The sequence below is a fragment of the Solea solea genome, chromosome 16 (assembly GCF_958295425.1).
Source record: "Solea solea chromosome 16, fSolSol10.1, whole genome shotgun sequence".
In the NCBI taxonomy this organism is placed as follows: domain Eukaryota; kingdom Metazoa; phylum Chordata; class Actinopteri; order Pleuronectiformes; family Soleidae; genus Solea; species Solea solea.
In genome coordinates this window covers 1,505,001-1,526,223 of record NC_081149.1, presented here as the reverse complement: position 1 = coordinate 1,526,223, position 21,223 = coordinate 1,505,001, and the positions used below count along the sequence as shown (strand labels likewise).

Below are 21,223 nucleotides of genomic sequence, written 5' to 3'. Positions count from 1 at the left end.
ACAGTATATGTATATATAATTCACTGGTGCCTCCCAGTGTTCGATCAGGTGGAACTCCACCTGTGCTCCGCCCCTTTACCTTGTATCACTGCCATTTCTGACATAAGATAATAATATTATGCTGAACACGTGTGCCCCAGAGCAGGGGTTCCCAAAGTCTGGGTCTGGACCCACAGGTAGGTCACGGGAGAGTTTGCCATCATTAAAAAAAACTGCAAAGTGATTGTATTAAAATGATCAATTCACACATTTACTACATGTTTGTGTTTTTGAAACACTAATTTATTCATCTTGGAATAAATATTCTCTAATGATCTAAATGAGGAAACTAGATGGAAATATCATGTTTATAGCGACACATTTACGGTCATATCTGTAAAATCTGATGTCGTTTTGAATTAGTAATGTTTGGTCAATTATTCACAGCTTCATTATGTACACATTATTTCAAACACATAAATGTTTGTTTAAGGGACCCCCAAAAAATCTCCTGCGACCCATTTGCGAGTCTCAAACCAGTGTTTGGGAACCACTGCTCTAAATAACATGAATTCATCCATAATATTTCAAATTTTAAAAGACATTCAAAAAGGAAACAACATGAAACAGTGGATCCTGTGTGTGTGCGGTGTGCGCGCGCGCGCCTGCATCTCGCGCGTGTGTTATGCTACAGACGCGGAGCGTCACGGTGGGTGGGCAGGTCCGTGTGTGTGGGGGCGGGGGCAGTCACGTTAGTTTCGTGCTGCTTTGGGATGTGCTGACCTCGCGCACTAACATTTTACTAACAGCTGTCAGCGCGCGCGTCGCGCGCACGCACGCGGATACGTCGCTGCGGCAAAACCTCCTCATGATTCACGCTCGCGCCCTTTCTGTGAAGGAAACTGAGGCAGCGCGTGGATTTGTGTGACCGATATGAGCGTGTAACTGACACGGGGATTAACGCTCTGACCCACATCCACGCGTCCGCGTCCCAGCGTGCTGTGCGGTAGCGCCGCACTCGGTTCGGTTCGGCTGTGACACAGTGTAATGCTCGGCTGTGGACCTGACTGTGGACCTGACTGTGGACCAGCACCGTACACCGGCTGTCTCTCCTGCACATGGGCGAAGACGAGCAGCGGTTCTGCGCCCGGACACACCGCGAAGGAGACAAGGGAGCGGCAGAGGACGCGGCGGACAGGGAGAGGAGATATGAGGAGCTGTTCCAGCAGCTGGACCTCAACAAAGATGGCAGGGTGGACATCAGCGAACTGAGGACCGGACTACTGGCCCGGGGTTTACACCGAGGAGAGGCGGAGGAGGTAAGGAGAGGAGAGGTGAAGTGAGGACCAGTGAGGACCAGTGAGGACAGGTGCATCATGTGGACAGTCCAGAGCAAAACATGGCTTTAAAATACTAAATAACTAAATAGTTCATATGAAGTCACGTTGTTGTGGAGAGTGATGAAAGGGAGAGCTGAAACAACAACAGGGAAGTCAACTCTGTGTTGCCATGGAAACTGCTCACTCTCTCACACCAAAGTCCATGGAGAAAAACAGTGATAATCCTGTGGTGCGTCTCTGGCGTCATGAGGCGTTTGAGTAACTCACACAGTCAGAGAAACCTCACACTGACGTCACTCCTAGTTCCAGTTTCCGATGTAAATGGAACACAGCATCACAGTTAGGATACCAAGATGGCTGCCACCTGTGTGTGTGTGTGTGTGTGTGTAAGTGCCATTTCCACTCTTTTATAATCTAATGTTATCGTCACTAACAGGGAGTTGACTGCTTCTCATTTCTCAGAGAAAAACTGTTGAATAGTTTCTAGAAATAATAGAAGAGAAAAGTTAAATGTAGATGTTTGTAAGTTATAGCGTTGACTTAGTAAATCATCTACTGTTCTATTGCAGTGAGGTTAGGCTGATGAAACATTAACAATATCATTTTTTTTCAATGTCACTTTAACTCTAGGTCAATGTTAATGCAATGCATAAACACAGTCGAACACATAATTGTGAGTTAGATACCCGGGTTAGGGTCGAGGAGATCCACAGGGGGACTCCTCTTCCACCACCGCAAAGCCCCAACTGGCGCTGTGCCTGGGGCAGACTCATGGTATCAGTAATGATCCATCTGCAGGTTCTCCTCCAGAAACCTTGTGACTACTTTTACTTCCTCTAGATCAGGGGTCTCAAACTCAATTTGCCTGGGGGCCGCATGAGTTAGAGTCTGGGTGAGGCTGGGCCACATCAAGTAAGTACTCAAAAAAGAAAAAAAGTACAACTGTCCAGTCTTCTCAATCTTTATTAATAACGGTTCAGAACATGAACATTGCTTCAGAACATTGGTTTAACTGGTACTACTTCTGCTTCCTTTACTATACCTACTGCTCCATGCTGGTAGAGACCTGGCAGCGTTTCCCCTTACACAGCTGAGACACAGTTGGTTTGAGGGATGAAGTTGATGCTTGAAGATGCTCATATTCTTTCCACTTCACTTCAGGACCACGTTTCAATCAAGTGGCTAGGTTTGCTAACTCACGCTGGCTAACTTCTCTACGAACACCACTGGAAGCTGTCATGAGCCAGCAGTCGTCAAACCTAGTCTTTTGGTACCTGGTTCACAGAAATTAGTCTGAGACTACAGCTCTAGATAGTCAAGTTTGAACGTCTTCTTGGCACTCTGACCTCAGCGAGGCTGATCCGAGGACCTGACTAAACCATCATATTGGTGGTAGCGATGGCAGTGTGTACAAAGGGCAGGGAGCTCATGACCCGCACTTACTGGGTATTCCGTTGCAATCCCCAGTCCCTATCACGAGTGGGGTTCAGTGGGTTACCCGCGCCGCTCGATCCACTTGTCCCTCTAAGAAGTTGGACACCTGTGTGTCATTCAGCTTTCACACAGGAGCATAAATCATCCATCTTTAAAGCTGCAGTAAGTCCTACAGTAGTGATGGGTGACATCCTCATGTTGATACCCTTAAAGCCTCTCCATATTTTACTGCTGTATATAGCGTTACTGTGACCAGGGTTCTAAATTAACACCAATACTGCCACATCATGTCATTAATCAGCCTCTCATCTGTGTGGCCTGGTTACAACTCCACAGAAAGTCAACCTGTTCCACTTTACAGAGGAATTCAAGCCTCTGTGGATGAATGTTTAAACGATGTGTAACACACACCTGCCACACTCCTGATGTAACCTCACTTACTTATCCTTGGTTGGACACTGGGCTCAGCATTAAAACTGCAAATGTTACAGACATAAGACGTGTGCTGCTTTCTCCTCACTGTTAAATACCAAAGTCAGGGATTTTAGCTCATGGTCACACAGGACCTGGTGGTTCACTGCTGCCTCATGTGCTTTGTGTGACTTGGTTAAATAATGATCATACTGGGGGGGGTTTGGAGCCAAACCCAGCTGACATAGGGTGCGAGGCGGGGTTACAGCCTGGACGGGTCACAATTCACTGTCACAGTCACACCTGAGTGTCCCATTAACCTCAGCATGTTTTTGGACTGTGGGAGGAAACAGATTCAAACAAGCAAAAAAGATGAAACACTCTAAGTTTCCAAAGATATGGTAGACTAACCCTGGATTTCCACTGGACGCGGAACGGCCGCGGAACGGCCGCGGCGCGGTTCTGCTTCGTCCTCTCCCAAACGTCAATCCCCACCGGGCGCGTTACGGCAGCGGCGCGGAGCCTTGGGAGCCAGCGGTATTCACGGAAGATCGCGCGATAATCTCGAACGGACGCGAGATCCCGCGATAGACTGTGTGTATAAAGGAAACAACAACAACACAGCTTCTTTCATTTCTCCACTTCCATAATCAGTCTCTCGTCGTCCATTGTCTCCGAGACCCTCGGATCAAATGACTGTTGACCTGGGAGCACCGTAACGTTGAGGTGAAGTTGTGACCTGCGTATTGTGTTTTATTTTGAAAGGGGGGCGGAAGTGTTTTACTTTGATACTGTGTCGGACTTCCTGTCTTGTGCGATCTGCTTCGTTGAAATTTACGAGGTTCAGCAGCGGCAACGGAAAAAATAGAACTGATTCCTATCGATAGCGCTGCGGCGCGGCGAGCCGCTTCTGGGCCGCTGCTGATCCGCGCCGCAGCGCGGCCGGTGGGAATGCTCACATTGATTAGAATGGAAGCGATTTGCAACGGCTACCGTTCCGCGGCCGTTCCGCGGCCGTTCCGCGTCCAGTGGAAATCCAGGGTTACACAGACACAGCCCAAAATCACTTTCTTCTTGTTCCTTCTATGTTTTGGGAAATGGGACACATGGCAGCCGTTGTCCAGGTTCACTTTATGGTCATTCAGCATAAAACATGTTAAAAACATGGAAAACAAAATTGTTGCTCAGGTCTTAGAGAAATATAAATATACAATAAATACGTAAACCAATAGAAATACACAAAAAACTGAAAAAAACGGAACTTTGCGAGTCTGCTCACTTTTCTCTGTACAGAGCTCCCCGACAGTCCGTGGCAGTCACGTTAGTTTCGTGCTGCTTTGGGATGTGCTGACCTCGCGCACTAACATTTTACTAACAGCTGTCAGCGCGCGCGTCGCGCGCACGCACGCGGATACGTCGCTGCGGCAAAACCTCCTCATGATTCACGCTCGCGCCCTTTCTGTGAAGGAAACTGAGGCAGCGCGTGGATTTGTGTGACCGATATGAGCGTGTAACTGACACGGGGATTAACGCTCTGACCCACATCCACGCGTCCGCGTCCCAGCGTGCTGTGCGGTAGCGCCGCACTCGGTTCGGTTCGGCTGTGACAGATGCTCATATTCTTTCCACTTCACTTCAGGACCACGTTTCAATCAAGTGGCTAGGTTTGCTAACTCACGCTGGCTAACTTCTCTACGAACACCACTGGAAGCTGTCATGAGCCAGCAGTCGTCAAACCTAGTCTTTTGGTACCTGGTTGACAGAAATTAGTCTGAGACTACTGCTCTAGATAGTCAAGTTTGAACGTCTTCTTGGCACTCTGACCTCAGCGAGGCTGATCCGAGGACCTGACTAAACCATCATATTGGTGGTAGCGATGGCAGTGTGTACAAAGGGCAGGGAGCTAATGACCCGCACTTACTGGGTATTCCGTTGCAATCCCCAGTCCCTATCACGAGTGGGGTTCAGTGGGTTACCCGCGCCGCTCGATCCACTTGTCCCTCTAAGAAGTTGGACACCTGTGTGTCATTCAGCTTTCACACAGGAGCATAAATCATCCATCTTTAAAGCTGCAGTAAGTCCTACAGTAGTGATGGGTGACATCCTCATGTTGATACCCTTAAAGCCTCTCCATATTTTACTGCTGTATATAGCGTTACTGTGACCAGGGTTCTAAATTAACACCAATACTGCCACATCATGTCATTAATCAGCCTCTCATCTGTGTGGCCTGGTTACAACTCCACAGAAAGTCAACCTGTTCCACTTTACAGAGGAATTCAAGCCTCTGTGGACAAAACAAAATTGTTGCTCAGGTCTTAGAGAAATATAAATATACAATAAATACGTAAACCAATAGAAATACACAAAAAACTGAAAAAAACGGAACTTTGCGAGTCTGCTCACTTTTCTCTGTACAGAGCTCCCCGACAGTCCGTGACGTCATGTTCACACTGGTCAGCATCTGTTATTCTTGCCATTCAAAAAAAAAGCTGTTCCAATGTTGTGTGGCCCCTCACTCACGCACACGTTTGTTTCCTCTGTCATGATGAGCGTCTAAAATAAAGCTGTCGCTGCCTTGATCTTATAGCCGGTACCTGCAGGGTGTGTGTGTGTGTGTGGACTTAAATTAGGGTTAACATCCCGTGTAGTTCTACTTTAAAAGCATAATAAATAATACATTAAACCATTAAACCTGGTCAATCAGAGTTAAAACTGAGTCTTCAGCCTCAGCCGAGGGGAGGTGAGGTCCATTCTGATGTTTATGTCCTCCACAGATAACCACTGTGTCTCAAACCTGGAAAGGATGATGTCGTCAAATGTCTTATTTTTGTCCAAAAAATAAGAAACCAGAAAATATTCACGTTTAAGAAGCGGAATCAGAAAACACTCAAGCTGATTCATTTATGATCAAAATAGATTCATGTAGTAATCGATTAATAATGGAGTCATTGTTTCAGCCCTATTTTAACTTAAGGAAGTAAAGTCACAGATTCACAGAACACTGTCCAAGTCACAACTGCACACACTCGTGTCCTTACAAAGTCACCTGCCCATATGGATGAATGGATGATGAATGGATGAATGATGGATGGATGAAGACCAGCCAAATCCATTCACTTCACACAAATGTCACTTTAAAGGTTAAAACCTGCACTTCATAGTTTGGCTTACTTGAAGCTCTTACTTACTTCTAGCTCTTATTTGTACCCAAATGTTTAAATGCACTTATTGTAAGTCGCGTTGGATAAAAGCGTCTGCTAAATGACTTGTAATGTAATGTAATGTAATGTAAAAGACTGTGTCTTTAACCTTGACTGTGATTGAGAGGCTCAGCATAATAATAATATTAATAAATCAAAGAAGTGAGGCCGTGCAATCGTACTGCAGCTACTAAACTCACAGTGGAACTTTAGTTAAAGAAACAGTGTCAAATATAAACATGTTTATTTTTGTCACAACTTAAAACAAAACACATGCCTCAGTAAAGCTTCATTCTTTAACTGAACAGTGAGGTCATGTGATGGATGTATAGGGGGCCTCAATAGCTCTGTTGTAAGTGATTGAGGAATAGCATTGATATTCAACAATCTGATTTATGTTTTGTGCTACAACCATAATTCACCTCCTCGTCGTCCACTTTGAGAAGTTCCCGTTTTGTTCAGTTAATTCCTGTTAATTACCATAAGTTCCTCTACTTTTAATAAACTGTAAAAATACTGTTCTATTTCATTCTTCCTGACTGCCAGAGACGGTATGAAATACCTGGATATGCATCACGCGCATGCGCAGATCGAGACGTAGTACCAACAAAGTGACCTGGGTGACGCAAGCGACCTGTATAAAGGAGGCTGGCACCCAGAGATCGTCTCCTTTTCATCTTCTCGCCTTTTTTGTCGCCTACGACAGTAGCCTTGTAATCTCAATGGTTGGAGCTGCAGATTTGCCCTCCAGAGGCTGCGTAGTCGGCTCTCATCCCTGCTGTGCGGATTACCAGGTAAGTATTGATTTCCCTTGCTAGCGGGCGTGCTTTGTTCCCACTTAGCGTCTCCGCTCAGCCCCGGTGATGAAGCATGGGTTGACTACGGTGTGTACATTGCTGACGGAAACTTCCGGCTGCTGCTGCCCGGTCTTGTGGAGGTGCCATTGCCTCTCTCACGGTGTAGAAGAGGGCGTTTCTGTCTCAAAGAAGAGACGAGAGGGTGCTGAACCCTTAGCTCTTAAAGTGGACACTTTGGCCTCTGAGTTTGCCCCAGATTAAGGCCCTCCTCCTCAACTTGCAGCCTTGTGGTCCTCCCACTGCTGGCTCTGCTGCCATGATGCCGCCACTCAGGAGCCAGGGTGAGAGCGATAGCCTGGCCTCCCTGCACGATGATACTAGCCAACATGATGAAGACATGCTGTCAATTGCTGCCTCCGGAATTTTTTTTACTGGGGATGAAGCAGGGGACAGAGAGGAGCTGGAGGAGGGGTCCCCCCTTCCCTGAGTGACTGACTCCCATGGGTCGGGTGCAGGATCCTCAAGGGATGCTGTGACTGGTTCTCCCACAGTTAAGCAATTAGCCATCTCACAGCTTGGGTTGGATGCTGCCCCTGTAGAGGCTGCTCCCTCCAATGCTTTTTTCAAACATACCCCACAACCGTCTGCCTTTACGGTTCCACCCTCTGAGCCATACATTAATGAACTTCAGTGTTGGCTGGACCCCAAAGCTTTCCTTCACCTGCCAAGTGACTGTAGGGCTTTGGCTGCCATGAAGGATGCGGCCCAGTACGGACTAGAGCAGATGCCTGCTGTTGATGCTTCTACCGCTTCTTTGATAGTGTCTCCAGATGAAGCCCTTAGGCCTGATGCCCAGAGTGTAGGATCACTGATGACCTCCTAACTAAGAGCTATGATATAGCAGCTCGGATGGGACGCATTGGGAACTCCTTTTCCAACCTGGTCCTGGCTTTATCTCATATTCTTCAGACGACTGGAGCCGATGCCCAGACACGGAGTCTAAGTGATGCTTCACTCCAAGCAGGGAGCTTGGTAGACTTGGGTGCCAAGTGTGGCTTGCTCAATCCCCCTTATCAGAGCCATGTAGGAGGACACTCTGCATGCTACCTGTCATTCCAGGTCAGATGTTTGGACCTGCAGCCCAGCAGGCTTTGGAGCGAGGTGTGCAGGTGACTAAGGTCAAGAAACAGTTTTCTGACTTACGTCAGCCATCATCGTCTAGACCAAGACATGCTGCTGCTCCCCGTCCAGCAGTCAATACTCAGGGGGACTCAGGAGCCAGCCGCCCCTCATCCCAACGGGAGCGTTTCCGCAGGTCTCCTCAGCAGCCTGCCTTTCGGGTGCCAAGGGACAAGGCACCCAGATATGGGTCGTCTGCTGATCGACGCTCCCGGCCGCCCAAAGGTAGTGGGAGTCAAACCTGACTCCACGGACCAAGGCGCCAGCCGTTTCTCCCCACAACATCTGAGCCACTGGGAGGCAGTGACCTCAGACCCTTTGGTGTTGTTAACTCTTTCCAATGGGTACAGTATTCAGTTCAGGTGTCGACCCCCCAAGTTCAACGGGGTCAGGACGACTATTGTAAAGGACTCCCTAAAGTCTTTGGCTCTAGAGTGGGAGATTTCAGTGCTTCTGGAGAAGGGCGCCATACAGTGTGTAAAGAGTTGAGATCGATCAAGAGGGTTCTACTCGACGTATTTTCTTGTTCCAAAAAAGGAACAAGACCCATCCTCGATCTCAGACAGTTGAACAAGTTCATAAAAGTTCTTCGTTTTCACATGCTTTGCACAACAGATGTTCTTCAGGCTGTCTCAGAGAGAGTCTGGTTCACAAGTGTCGATCTGAAAGATGCTTATTTTCATATGCCAATAAGCACCACAGGCAGCGCCTTCGGTTTGCCTTCGGGGGTCAGGCATGGAGTGGGGTGGAGTGGCTCAGTGGTTAAGACCGGTACCCTGTGTGCGAAAGACATCATGGTCGCAATCAGAGGTTGCGCTAGACTTTTTCGTTGTCTGTCATTTTGACTGACAGGGTCATAAAAATCCAGTCATAATCAATTTTTACCGGTCACTTTAAATGATAATAATGACATATTCAATTGCATTGTTCATATTGCAGTGGAATATGAACAGTTAACCTGTGGCCTAAACGCACAGTCTCACACCTTCCTCCTGGTCTACATGGACTTAAATCGCGTGCCTGCTTGCCCGTAGTTGCGCGTGGTAGGAAATCCCGCAACATGCGCTCCTTCTGCACCAGTGGATCAGCTGCACCGGTCACAGACGCGCTCTAAAGCCTCCTGTCCATAGCTCTTTAACACGCTGTCAGCACTACAAGGATAGCGAGATGCATTGAGTACGGTGTCCAGGTCAGAAATTATGCTCAGATTCTCCGATGGGAATCTTTATTTTGTCGCACAACATTTTTCTATCCTCCCTCCTCAGCCAGGAGAACTCCCGCTCCCACTGAACTCGCCTAACCTCCTTACAGCCGCTTCCTCGCTCCGCTGAGGCCAAGGGCTGAGTTTGTCCTTCATCTGCATCTATCCCTCTTTATTCACCTCTTTTATCAACATAGTTTTTAGGGGTGTGAATTGCAATCTGTCAAAATGACGGATGGGCTCTCAGATTTTTCCGTCACCGTTTAAAAAAAACATATATTCGGTTAACGCGACCCCTGGTCACAATGGTCCATGGTCGCAAGTTCGACTCCACCCCTGGCTGATTGTTGAAGTGTCTGCTAAATGACATGTAGGGCCCTATCTTGCTGATCTGAAGCGTAAGTAGATTTTAGGGCGGATCTCGGGCACTGTTGCTATAATGCCGGCTGGATAAATGACTCTTGCGCCTGGCGCAAATCTAAAATGGGTTGGTCTGAAGTAGCCACATTAGTCACAGGTGTGGTTTGGGCGTAACGTGCAATAAACCAATCAGAGCGTCATCTCACATTCCCTTTAAATGCAGGGGCCCTTGATCCATGGCGGATTGCTATTATAATGGCAGATTTACCAGGCACACACCAGGAGTAATTCTCAGCCGAGGAGCCTGAATCCTTGTCAGGGCTGTAAAAGACCCTAAAAGAAAGAGAAGATTAGTTTTAGTTAAACAGGCATGGGAGGAAATCGCAACAATTGTATCTACGGCTGGCATCCCCAGGACATCGCATCAGTGCCGCAAGCGCTACAATGATGTCAGAAGACTCATGGGGGTGGATCTGCCTCTATTCAGGACCTGACGCCAGCAGAGGACATCACTGTGTCCACCCTAAAAGCTGAAAGCGTTGAGGGATTTGGGGGCTTAGAAATCAGCACCCAACCCAATACACTAGCTGTCCAACCTCAAGGTACACTTACAAATCAAGTTCAGATTTCTCATGAAATTTTTTTTAATCATTATCCACATGAAATAAATGTAACACAGCCATACAGTAAATCAAAACAATGTAACGCAGCTTCGCAGGAAGAAGACCCTGGCCTCGGGAGCAGTGCGCACGGGCCAGCTGAGGAGGGAGCAGTGCAAACTCAAAGAAGAGGATCCAGACCCACTAGACGTGGCAGCATTGTCAGACCGGAGGACCATCTTTGACATGCCGGGATGCGGCAAGATCTTAATGCCCGTCTTGACCGGGTGACGATGTTGCTGCGGCCTCTCAGGTGCATCTCCTCAAGTTTGGAGAGGATTGCTGCAGCCATGGAGCGTGGGCCTCCAAATGCACCACTTGCGCCTGTTGTGCCGCTTCCTCCTCCTGTTGTGCCCCTTCCTCCTCCCCCCACTCCATCTCCGTCCACCCACTCCACCAGGAGCACATCGCACATTGCCACTCCCGGACCAGGCACCTGAATATAAACCGCACCAGCTAAATTTGGGGGAAATACAGATTGTTTCATATATAAGCCGCACCCGACTATAAGCTGTAGGTGATTTAATGTTTAATTACTGTATATAAGGGTTCCTGCTACCACGGAGGGGACTGTCGGGACAGAGATGACTGTTTGGGAACGTCCTGCAGTCTTCCTGCAGTCATAGTACCGTAGTAGTGCAGTATCAAAATAACCAGCCTACTATACCAGAAAAGTCAGTCATTAATCCTTGTGTCATCGTCTTCTTCCTGCGTACTAAAACCACCGAAGTTCTCTTCGTCACTGTCGGAAACGAACAGGCCCAGAATGGCCTCGTCAGCTGTTGCGCCATCCTCTTCATCATCATCACGCAGCAGTTAAAATAGCATCTGAATAAGCGCCACTGACTTTAGACTAGGTTTTTCCTGGTCTGTGGCGGAATTGTTTTTTGAAACAGCAAAATATCACCGGGAACGTTTGCGCCAGAACACGCCTCCTCGGAACCAGCCCCCGGAGCGCAAGTTCATTCCCTCTTTTAGGGACCTGCGCTTGCTGAGGGAAAATTCCAATGTGAGTCGAGTGCAAAATAGGAATTGTACAAGCACCAGTGTACAAAGTCAATTACGCTGAGTGCAAGATAGAGCCTGGAATGTAATACCAGTTTTGCGTGCTCCCCTTCGGGCTTTCACTTGCTCCTCGGATATTTACCAGGTGCATTGCGACGGCACTTTCACCTCTGCAGAGCAGCGGTGTTCAGATCCTTCCTTACTTGGACGACTGGCTCATATTCTCCGCAACCCGCGAGCAGGCCATCCACGACACAACGATTGTGTTGAATCATGTGACCCAGTTGGGTCTTACTGTGAATTTTGGAAAGAGCTGTTTGGTTCCCAGCCAGCGAGTTGTGTTCATCGGGGTTGTCCTCGACTCAATGTTGATGAAGGCCTCCCCCTCCCCGCAGAGGGTGGACGACATTCTCAGTGTTGTCTCTCGTGTGCAGAGAGGCACAGGGCTGACTTACGGTCTGTTTCTCCGGCTGCTAGGAAAACTGACAGCAGCAGCAATGGTCATTCCTTTGGGACTCCTCTCGTTGCGTCCCTTGCAGGTGTGGCTCAATGGGTTGGGCCTCAACCCCATGAGGCACCAGGACAGAACTGTGATGGTCTCATGCAGGTGCCTTTGATCTCTCAAACCCTGGAGAAGCAGGGCTTATCTCTCGAGCGGTGTTCCCTTGGGCTCTCTTCCTCCTCGGCGTGAGGTAGTGGTAATGGACGCCTCCCTCTCGGGCTGGGGGGGTGTGGAACCACAGTACAGTCCGGGGAACCTGGAGTCCTCGAGTGAAGCTTCAGCACATAAATGTGTTGACACTTCCTCCCTTTTTTGGAAGGGAGGCATGTCCTTGTCCGGTCCTCGACAGTTTACCATGTGAACCACCAAGGGGGAACCAGATCCAGTCATTCCCTTGCGAGCCTCAGAGCAATGCATTTGCCTGGGGTACAGAACGCGGCTCGTCAAAAGCCCCCTCCCGGGGAGTGGAGACTGAACCCCATGGTGGTTCGGATTGTGTGGGAGAGGTTCGGCAGAGCAGGTGTCGACCTGTTTGCCTCGAAGACATCGACTCACTGCCCACTGTGGTTCTCCCTCTCGGAACCGACCAGCCCATTGGGGCAGGAGGCCCTGGCACACTCCTGGCCGGACTGCCTCCTGTATGCCTTCCCTCCGGTCCCACTACTCATGCTGACTCTTCACAGGATAGTCAGGAGTAATCATGCAGTGTTGCTGGTGATCAGGCTGTAACCAGTGCCTATAACCAGTGCTCGTGCGTCCTCGACTGCTGTACGCCAACAGGTGGAAACTCTATTCTGTTTGGTGTGATAATCAGAATGTGAACCCAGAGCATTGTTCTGTGCCTGTACTTCTTAGGTACTTGCAAATGTTGTTAGATAGAGGGCTCTCTGTCTCTACTATAAAGGTGCAGTATATGTGGCTACTATCTCAGCTCGACATGCCCATGTGAATGATTGATCTGTGGGCTCATGTGTTCTTGTGAACAGGTTCTTGAAGGGTGTGCTCCGGGTATGGCCTCCACATGTTGGTCGGGTGCCTTCATGGGATTTGTTGGTTGTCCTGGAAGCCCTGTGTTCTCCTCCATTTGAGCCCCTGGAAAATGCTGATCTCAGATGGCTGTCTGGTAAGACTGCTTTTCTTCTTGCCATTACATCTGCAAAGCGGGTTTGTGAGCTTTATGCCCTGTCCATTGCTGGGGACTGTTTGCGTTGCAGTTCTGATGGATCAGGGGTTACCATGTGGCCACACCCCTCTTTCCTCCCTAAGAGGCTTTCTGCTTTTCATGTTAACCAACGTATCAGTTTGACGGCCTTTGCCCCGGAGTCAGGGGCGTAGGGTCTACGTTCTGATTCCAACTTACTCTGTCCTGTTCGAGCTCTGAGACAGTACATAGAGGTTTCGGCTGGGTTTGGACACTCTATTTGTGTGTCATGGTGGGCACAGGAAGGGCTGTGCCTTGTCTAAACAGAGGCTCTCGCATTGGGTTGTTGATGCCATTTCTCATGACTACTTCAGATCCCTCCAGTGAAATGTCACTCAAATTCTGGATGACTGCCAGAGTTTGTTGTCACTCTGAATCTTGACAAGAAGATTCTGTAGACTCTCTGGATGCCAGCCTCCTTTATACAGGTCGCTTGCGTCACCCAGGTCACGTGACTTTGTTGGTACTCGGTCTCGATCTGCGCATACGTGTGATGGATATCCAGGTATTACATACCGTCTCTGGCGGTCATCCAGAATTTATAGAACCCAAGTCATTTGTTGATCCAGGTGTAAATCTTCATGTGATACATGTTTAGCTATAAACCTGTGCATCCACTGCCTCTCTGGTCAAACACGCTCTTCCCCGATCACTTTCTGAAGGCCAGAGCTGTCGCCCGTCTCTCTTCCATCCTTGCACTGAACGACTCACGTTCCCTCTCTTTACTCCCAGATTGTCCTCGAAAGTGACACCAACCGCGATGGCCTGCTGGACTTCCAGGAGTTCTGTCAGTACTTGCACGCTCACGAGAAGAGACTCCGGCTCATGTTTCACAGCCTCGACCGCAACAACGATGGTGTGGACATGCTGAACACCCACAGACACACACTCTGAACACCCACAGACACACACACTTCAAACACATGACATCATCTCTTTCCTCTGCTCTGCAGGTCACATTGATGTGGGGGAGATTCAGCACTCACTGCACAAGCTTGGTGTGGACGTCACGCTCGAGCAGGCCTCCAGAATACTGCAGAGGTCCATTCTCTTGGTTTTGTTGTGTTCTCTTCTGTTTGAGTCATGTGACTGAGCTGTTTGTCGGAGGCTGTTTGCATGAAGCAGTCACCTGTCACTTCCTTTCATCCTCGCCTTCATTCTCTGAGTTAACTCTATAAACTAGAATAATAAAATAATACTACTGATGTTATATTTAGTTTGATTAGTCGTTCCACAACTGCAGTAACAGGAAGTTGTCACGCTTCACACGTCTGTGCTGGTGTGTGAGGGCCACCGTAGTTACCTGAGTCCTCTGTGTGTCACTAATAACTCTTTAGTGTGTGTTTCACAGCACACACTGCACAGTATAGTACTGAAGGGGATGAGCTAAACCGGACAATTTAGCATTGGATGCTACTCGTTACTCACTACTTTACACTACTTCTGGTTTTCCCATTCAAATATCAGACTGATGCCGGTTAACAACCTGAAAGTGCTGCCATTGTGTTGTTTGTTATTTAAACTTGTGTTTTTCATCATAGAGATAAACACAAGGAGAAACAACACTTTCACACTGAGCCTGAGTAGAGAAGTGTAGAGAATTCACTGTTTTTATTATAAATGATAAAGACAATCAGGAAAACTGCTTAGAATAAAGGGAAGCCCTGCTACTCTTCCTCCCTCTCTCTCTCTCTCTCTCTCTCTTTCTCTCTCTCTCTTTCACTATCTCTCTCTCGCTCTCTCTCTTTCACTATCTCTCACTCTCTCCCTCACTCTCACTCTCTCACTCTCTCTCTCTCACTCACACTCCCTCTCACTCTCTCTCTTTCACTCACTCTCTCTCTCTCTCACTCACACTCTCTCTCACACCCACTCACTCTCTCTCCCTCCCTCTCACGCTCTCTCACTCTCTCCCTCACTCTCACTCTCTCACTCACTCTCACTCACTCACTCGCTCTCTTTCACTCTCACTCACACTCTCTCTCACTCTCTCTCTCACTCACTCTCTCCCTCTCACTATCTCTCTCTTACTCGCCCTCACTCTCTCTCTCTTTCACTCTCAATCTCTCTCTCTCTCACTCACACACTCGCTCTCTCTCACACTCTCTCTCACTCTCTCTCTCTCTCACTCACGCTCTCTCACACTCTCTCTCTCTCTCTCACTCACACTCTCTCTCTCACTCACACACTCGCTCTCTCTCTCACTCTCTCTCTCTCACTCACGCTCTCTCACACTCTCTCTCTCTCTCACTCACACTCTCTCTCTCACTCACACACTCTCTCTCTCTCTCACACTCTCTCTCTCTCTCACTCACACGCTCTCTCTCTCTCTCTCTCTCTCTCTCTCTCTCTCTCTCACACGCTCTCTCTCTCTCTCTCTCTCACTCACACACTCGCTCTCTCTCTCTCTCTCCGTCTCTCTCAGTATGGACAGGGACGGGAATTTGACCATCGACTGGAATGAGTGGCGCGATCACTTCCTGTTCAACCCCTTCCACAACATGGAGGAGATCGTCCACCACTGGAAACACTCGCATGTGAGTGAAGATGATACTGATTAACATTACTGAACCATTTATGAATGTTAATAAGTTATTATTTCTTAATGTTAATGTTATTATTATAGTGAATGTAAATGTCTGTCTTTTCTTCACATGTATTTAAATGTGTACAATAGCACTTAATAGTCTTTACTTAACTCTGTTCAGCATTACTTAATCCAAGTTTGCCTTTACCTTAATCCCTTTTGGGTCCTAACTATAATTCCTCAATTCATAATAAGCATTACTTCACTGCCATTGAGGAGTTATTAGCCATTAATACCCTTTATTAATGTTCCTTGTGACACATCATATTGTAAAGTGGGGAACAAATGTTCAGTGACTGAGTTCAACGCGTAAAATACCCAGAGTTAGAATTATTGTTCTATGTGTTTCATGAAATAAAATGCAGAAGAATCATTCTTTAACGATTCTTTAACGATTCTTTAACGATTCTTTAACGATTCTTTAACGATTCTTTAACGATTCTTTAACGATTCCTCGTGCTCCACAGCGTGTTGTGAAGCTTGAACTGGATCATCAGCTCCTTCCTGATCCTGATCCATGGTTTATATTTCTCTCCTCTGCAGATGTTTGACATCGGGGAACAGCTGACGGTGCCAGATGAGTTCTCAGAGCAGGAGCGGCGCTCAGGTCTGGTGTGGAGGCAGCTGGTTGCTGGAGCCATGGCAGGAGCGGTGTCTCGGACAGGAACCGCCCCTCTCGACCGTCTCAAAGTCTTCCTACAGGTGGGTGGTTTCACTGCCACGGCACTCACACGGAGAGAAAGCTCAGGGTTGTCATGGAAACCACACTATAGTGCAGCGTTGAGTCCATGGAAAGTCTGTGTCTGATTATGTAGGTTGGGTTAGAAGTGTAGTGCTTTACTCTGGCGTCTTTAAATAGCTGACTTATAAATAAAACCTTAACGTAAAGGAAGAATATTTGGGCTCACCCAGTGGTGAAGTGACCAGCATTGTTTCCTCTCAGCAGGAAGGTCACGAGTTCTCCCCGTGTTCTTGTTATTCCTTGATATCCTGGTCACAACTGTGTGATTGATGATGAAGATTCAAACAAATGAGATATAAAGTGCTTCTATTTTGCTGCATTTGGGGATTCTGAACACCTGTGTCTGTTGTGTCATGAATCCCAGGTGCATGGCTCTGCTTCCCGGGGGATGAATCTGTGGTCTGGACTGAGGGGGATGGTCCAGGAGGGAGGTGTGTCCTCACTGTGGAGGGGAAACGCCATCAACGTCCTCAAGATCGCTCCTGAATCAGCCATTAAGTTTATGGCCTATGAACAGGTCAGAACACTGGAGTGTGACTGACAGAGAAGAGTTGATTTATGAAACTGAAACATCATGTCTTCTCCTTCCTCTTCCTCTTCCTCTTCCCTCTCTCCAGATCAAGTGGGTGATCCGAGGAAATAAAGACGGGGGCAGTTTGAGGGTACGAGAGAGGTTCATCGCTGGTTCCCTTGCAGGAGCGACGGCCCAGACCATCATTTACCCCATGGAGGTAAGTTTTGTTTTGTCTGCTGCTTTATCCTCCACATGAGGGTTATGGGATGCCACCATTTCAGCTGACATAGGGCTAAGGGCGGGGTCACTCCCTGGACAGGTCACCAGTCCATCGCCAGTAGGACTGTGCCATACATAACATGTATGGCATGTTTCCAATAGCTCTGCACGCCACGACTCGGCACGGTTAAGTTGTTTCCACTGGTGCTGTCAAGAGATTAAAATATTTGAGCGAGTAATGAATTATGATCTGTAATTCTAATTAATCTCTTTTTTAATCTCATCTCAAAATTACTGAGAAAAGCCCTCAAAAGAAATTGAGTTTTTTTTCATTTAAATTCATTATTGTGGCAGATCAGAAGATTGATATATAACAAAAAGTGGTTTTATAAAGTTATTGTTTTAACAAACCATTTACATTCCGCTGTGTTCTTTTGTCAAACTCCAAATAATTATAAGAAAATACAAATAAAATAATAATATAATAATATCAGGTTGTTCTCGTCCAGTTTAGTCAGTCAGCTCAGAGCTCAGATGTATTATTTATGAACCTTGGTTTCACCTCACGGTCACTGACAGCTGTAGATCAGCAGTTTCTCTGTGTTACAAACTCTTCAAACAGTTTCCAGACACAATAGTATTCTAGGATTTGTTGAGCCTTTGGTTAAGTTAGTAGTTCTTGCTGTAAAATCAAGTTCAGGACGGGAATTTGACCGCGGAACTTCTGATTCCAAATGGAATGCAGCATTAGTACCTGAGAAGCTTAAAGGACCACTTCTGTCTCCTTGGATTGCTGACTCTTCCGTCCTCTTGTCCTGTCCCTCTTTGTCGAGCAGGTGTTGAAGACCCGTCTCACTCTGAGGACGACGGGTCAGTACTCGGGTGTGGCTGATTGTGCCAGACAGATCCTGAGGAGAGAGGGAGTACGAGCGTTCTACAGGGGCTACCTTCCAAACACGCTGGGCATCATCCCCTACGCTGGCATCGACCTGGCTGTTTATGAGGTACAGCTTTATTACACTGAGCTCTCCAAGTTAAAACCCAGTGGGAGGCAGATTTCTTCTCTCATCATCATGGACCACAGGTTGAGAACCATGGGTCTAGAATATGTGAAAGTATACGAGGGCCGAAAGGAATCAGCAGGGTGGTTAGATTTATACTAAAGTGTATTAACTCTTAACTGTGCACACTGTTATTATTATTATTATTATTATTATTATTTCTAAGCTTAAATTTAAGTTAAAGTGTGTACAAAACAACTGGTCTGTACTCGGCTCTCATCATTAAACACTTTTAACTTTGCAGCGTGGGAAGGTTTATGTTCCACGTCAGCTACAAAGAATAAGATGGTGTCAAACGTGTTCAGAACTCATCACTTCATCACTTCATCACTTCATCCAGCTTCACAGGATCTGTTTTTAATCCTGATAAACGGTCTGGATTTACATACAGCCTTAATGATCGCTCATAGCTTTACACTACAACCATACATCACATCTACTGTATATGCGCTTATAGGCTCAGGTGTTAGGAGGAGGAGGAGGAGGAGGAGGAGGTCAAACCACTGATCTTCTGTCTTACTGGTCAGGACAGGCCGCACTTACAGGGTAAAAAATCAAATATAGATACAATCAACTCAAAATCTCCAGCAAACGATATAAACACAATCTCAGCATCAGCACATTGTCAATAACATGAATATAAGTGCAGTTAGCAGACAAATGCTTTAGAAACACATCCTAAACATGGAGTCATGGGTTTAAATACCTTTCAGTGAAGACACATGTGGTGAAAGCAGACTCAGGATCACTGATGTACAAATGAGTTGAGCTGAATCCACTCAAGTCTTTTTTCACAGCTGTCTCGTGTGCGTTCAGTCGCTGTGGTCTTCTCGTGTTTGGAGATGCTTTGGTCTGTTTGGCTTCATGATCACTTCATGTATATACGTATATCCACATGCTCCATGTCTCTGTAAAGGTGTTTCAGTGCCACCTACAGGCCTGGCGAATGAACTGCAGTGTTTACGGAACCTTTTTTAAAAATGACAAAGAAAAGGATAGCATGAGTAAAACTCTGTTCCCTCTCCTCTCTGATCTCACTGTCACAGACTCTGAAGAACGCATGGCTGCAGAGATACTGCGTGGATTCAGCAGATCCTGGAGTTTTAGTCTTGCTGGGTTGTGGAACCATCTCCAGCACCTGTGGTCAGCTGGCGTCCTATCCTCTCGCTCTCATCCGGACACGCATGCAGGCCCAAGGTAACAGATCATGTAGTCTGACATATAGATGAGGACTGCGTTCATATTTGAGCATTTCCAGAGCTACGTCACGTGCACGGTTTTGGGTCAGAAAACACACTCGTACCATTAACTTGTACAACAGTCCAACACATAAGATGTCTACTTGTAGAACCAGCAATGGTGTGAAGTTCTTCAGAATCCCTACAGCAGGGGTCTCAAAGTCGCGGCCTGGTGGCCACATATGGCCCTCCAAACAATATCAAGTTGTAACGAGTCATTTCTATATGTTTTTATTTTTAAATGAATAGATTAATTTTGCATCATAAATGTGGTTTTTTTTTATTGTTGCATATTAAAACAACCACTTATACTTTGAAATGATCCAATCCAACTTTATTTGTAAAGCACTTGAAAACAAACACAGTGCTGTACAGAATAATGAATAAAAGACAGAAACGCTCACTGTTGCTGTTGCAACTGTTGCTTTTCCCCAAAAAGTTGGGCTTCTTTTTTTACTTGACTGGCCCCGACTGACCAGACGAGACCATCATTGGCCCACAGGTGATTTGAGTTTGAGACCCCTGGCCTTCAGGATGGTCTGTGGCTCCAAGAATTACAAAGAGCAGACTGTGGTGATGCTACTGCGTTTGTAGCGCTCACTTCTTTTCATGTAAGTTAGCATTTATCAGCTCTTACAGTTAGATTACCATGAAAAGCCTGGATTATCACAGACATGTGTGTGTATGTGAAACCTGTGCTGCCTAAAGTTATGTTGTGGTCTTGGACCTAGCTAGCTTGTAGTTAGCTGCCAGCCGGCTAGCGTGTTAACAAGTAAACATGGTGTGCTAACAACGTTCCTTGTAAGACGTGTATACACATGTACGGGCTAGCTTCATCTATAAGGTCAGAGTTGCTAATATCACGTACACGTGGACATACATGCTATTAGCTTACCCGCTTTACGTTTTCTGACTCCAAACTGCGCGCACATTCTTGCTAGGCTGTGAATGTTGGTCTACATGAGCCTCTGAAACCTCAGCCCTCTTCTTTCAGCCTCCATCGAGGGTAAACCCAAGCTGACCATGGTGGGCCAGTTCAAGTACATCATCTCCCATGAAGGTGTGCCAGGCCTTTATCGCGGCATCACCCCCAACTTCCTGAAAGTCATTCCTGCTGTCAGCATGTCGTACGTGGTGTATGAACACATGAAGAAAGTCCTCGGTGTGGGTCACTAAACAGAGAAGAGTCACTGATGTGATGCACACTGCACTTTGTGGTCCATACGTTCAGGTTCCTGCTGGTGTAACTTGCAGGTATTCTTACCAGTGTGTCAGTGTGTATGAGTCCATTAAAGGGACAGTTCAGGATTTCTGTAGTGGGCTTGTATGAGGTACATAAGTGTAGTCATTATCTTTCATATGTGCATTTCTGGACTAAAGATTCTTACTGTAATATTGTGAACTCTGGAGTGAATGAGAGCAATGAAAGTAACGCAGGGTTGGCAGCATTTTCAGCTCATGAGATCCTTGGCAGCTCCTGTGAGTGATTGGAGTAGAAATCATTTGTCAATCATGTCTTTTAAACATAGTTACGGAAAAGTTGCCTTAACTGATGGATAATCAGGTAAGCACTCACAATCAATGGATTTTA

At 47.0% G+C, this 21,223-nt stretch overlaps 1 protein-coding gene across 2 annotated transcripts in view; it reads left to right on the top strand.

Moving 5' to 3' along the window:
- Positions 1 to 746: 746 nt before the first annotated feature.
- LOC131475929 (mitochondrial adenyl nucleotide antiporter SLC25A23-like) overlaps positions 747 to 21,223 on the top strand; it is a 20,750-nt gene continuing 273 nt past the window's right edge. The window contains exons 1-10 of one of the 2 annotated variants that reach the window (XM_058654319.1): positions 747 to 1,298; positions 14,004 to 14,127; positions 14,225 to 14,312; positions 15,697 to 15,808; positions 16,402 to 16,560; positions 16,965 to 17,117; positions 17,218 to 17,331; positions 18,170 to 18,337; positions 19,441 to 19,591; positions 20,627 to 21,223. The exon at positions 20,627 to 21,223 is cut by the window's right edge and continues 273 nt beyond it. In XM_058654319.1, the coding sequence (XP_058510302.1) occupies positions 1,098 to 1,298; positions 14,004 to 14,127; positions 14,225 to 14,312; positions 15,697 to 15,808; positions 16,402 to 16,560; positions 16,965 to 17,117; positions 17,218 to 17,331; positions 18,170 to 18,337; positions 19,441 to 19,591; positions 20,627 to 20,808 (1,452 nt within the window). In that variant the 5' untranslated portion in view covers positions 747 to 1,097 and the 3' untranslated portion in view covers positions 20,809 to 21,223. Of the gene's footprint in view, positions 1,299 to 13,050; positions 13,194 to 14,003; positions 14,128 to 14,224; positions 14,313 to 15,696; positions 15,809 to 16,401; positions 16,561 to 16,964; positions 17,118 to 17,217; positions 17,332 to 18,169; positions 18,338 to 19,440; positions 19,592 to 20,626 lie in introns of those variants that run through there. The other variant, XM_058654320.1, reaches the window with a different exon arrangement.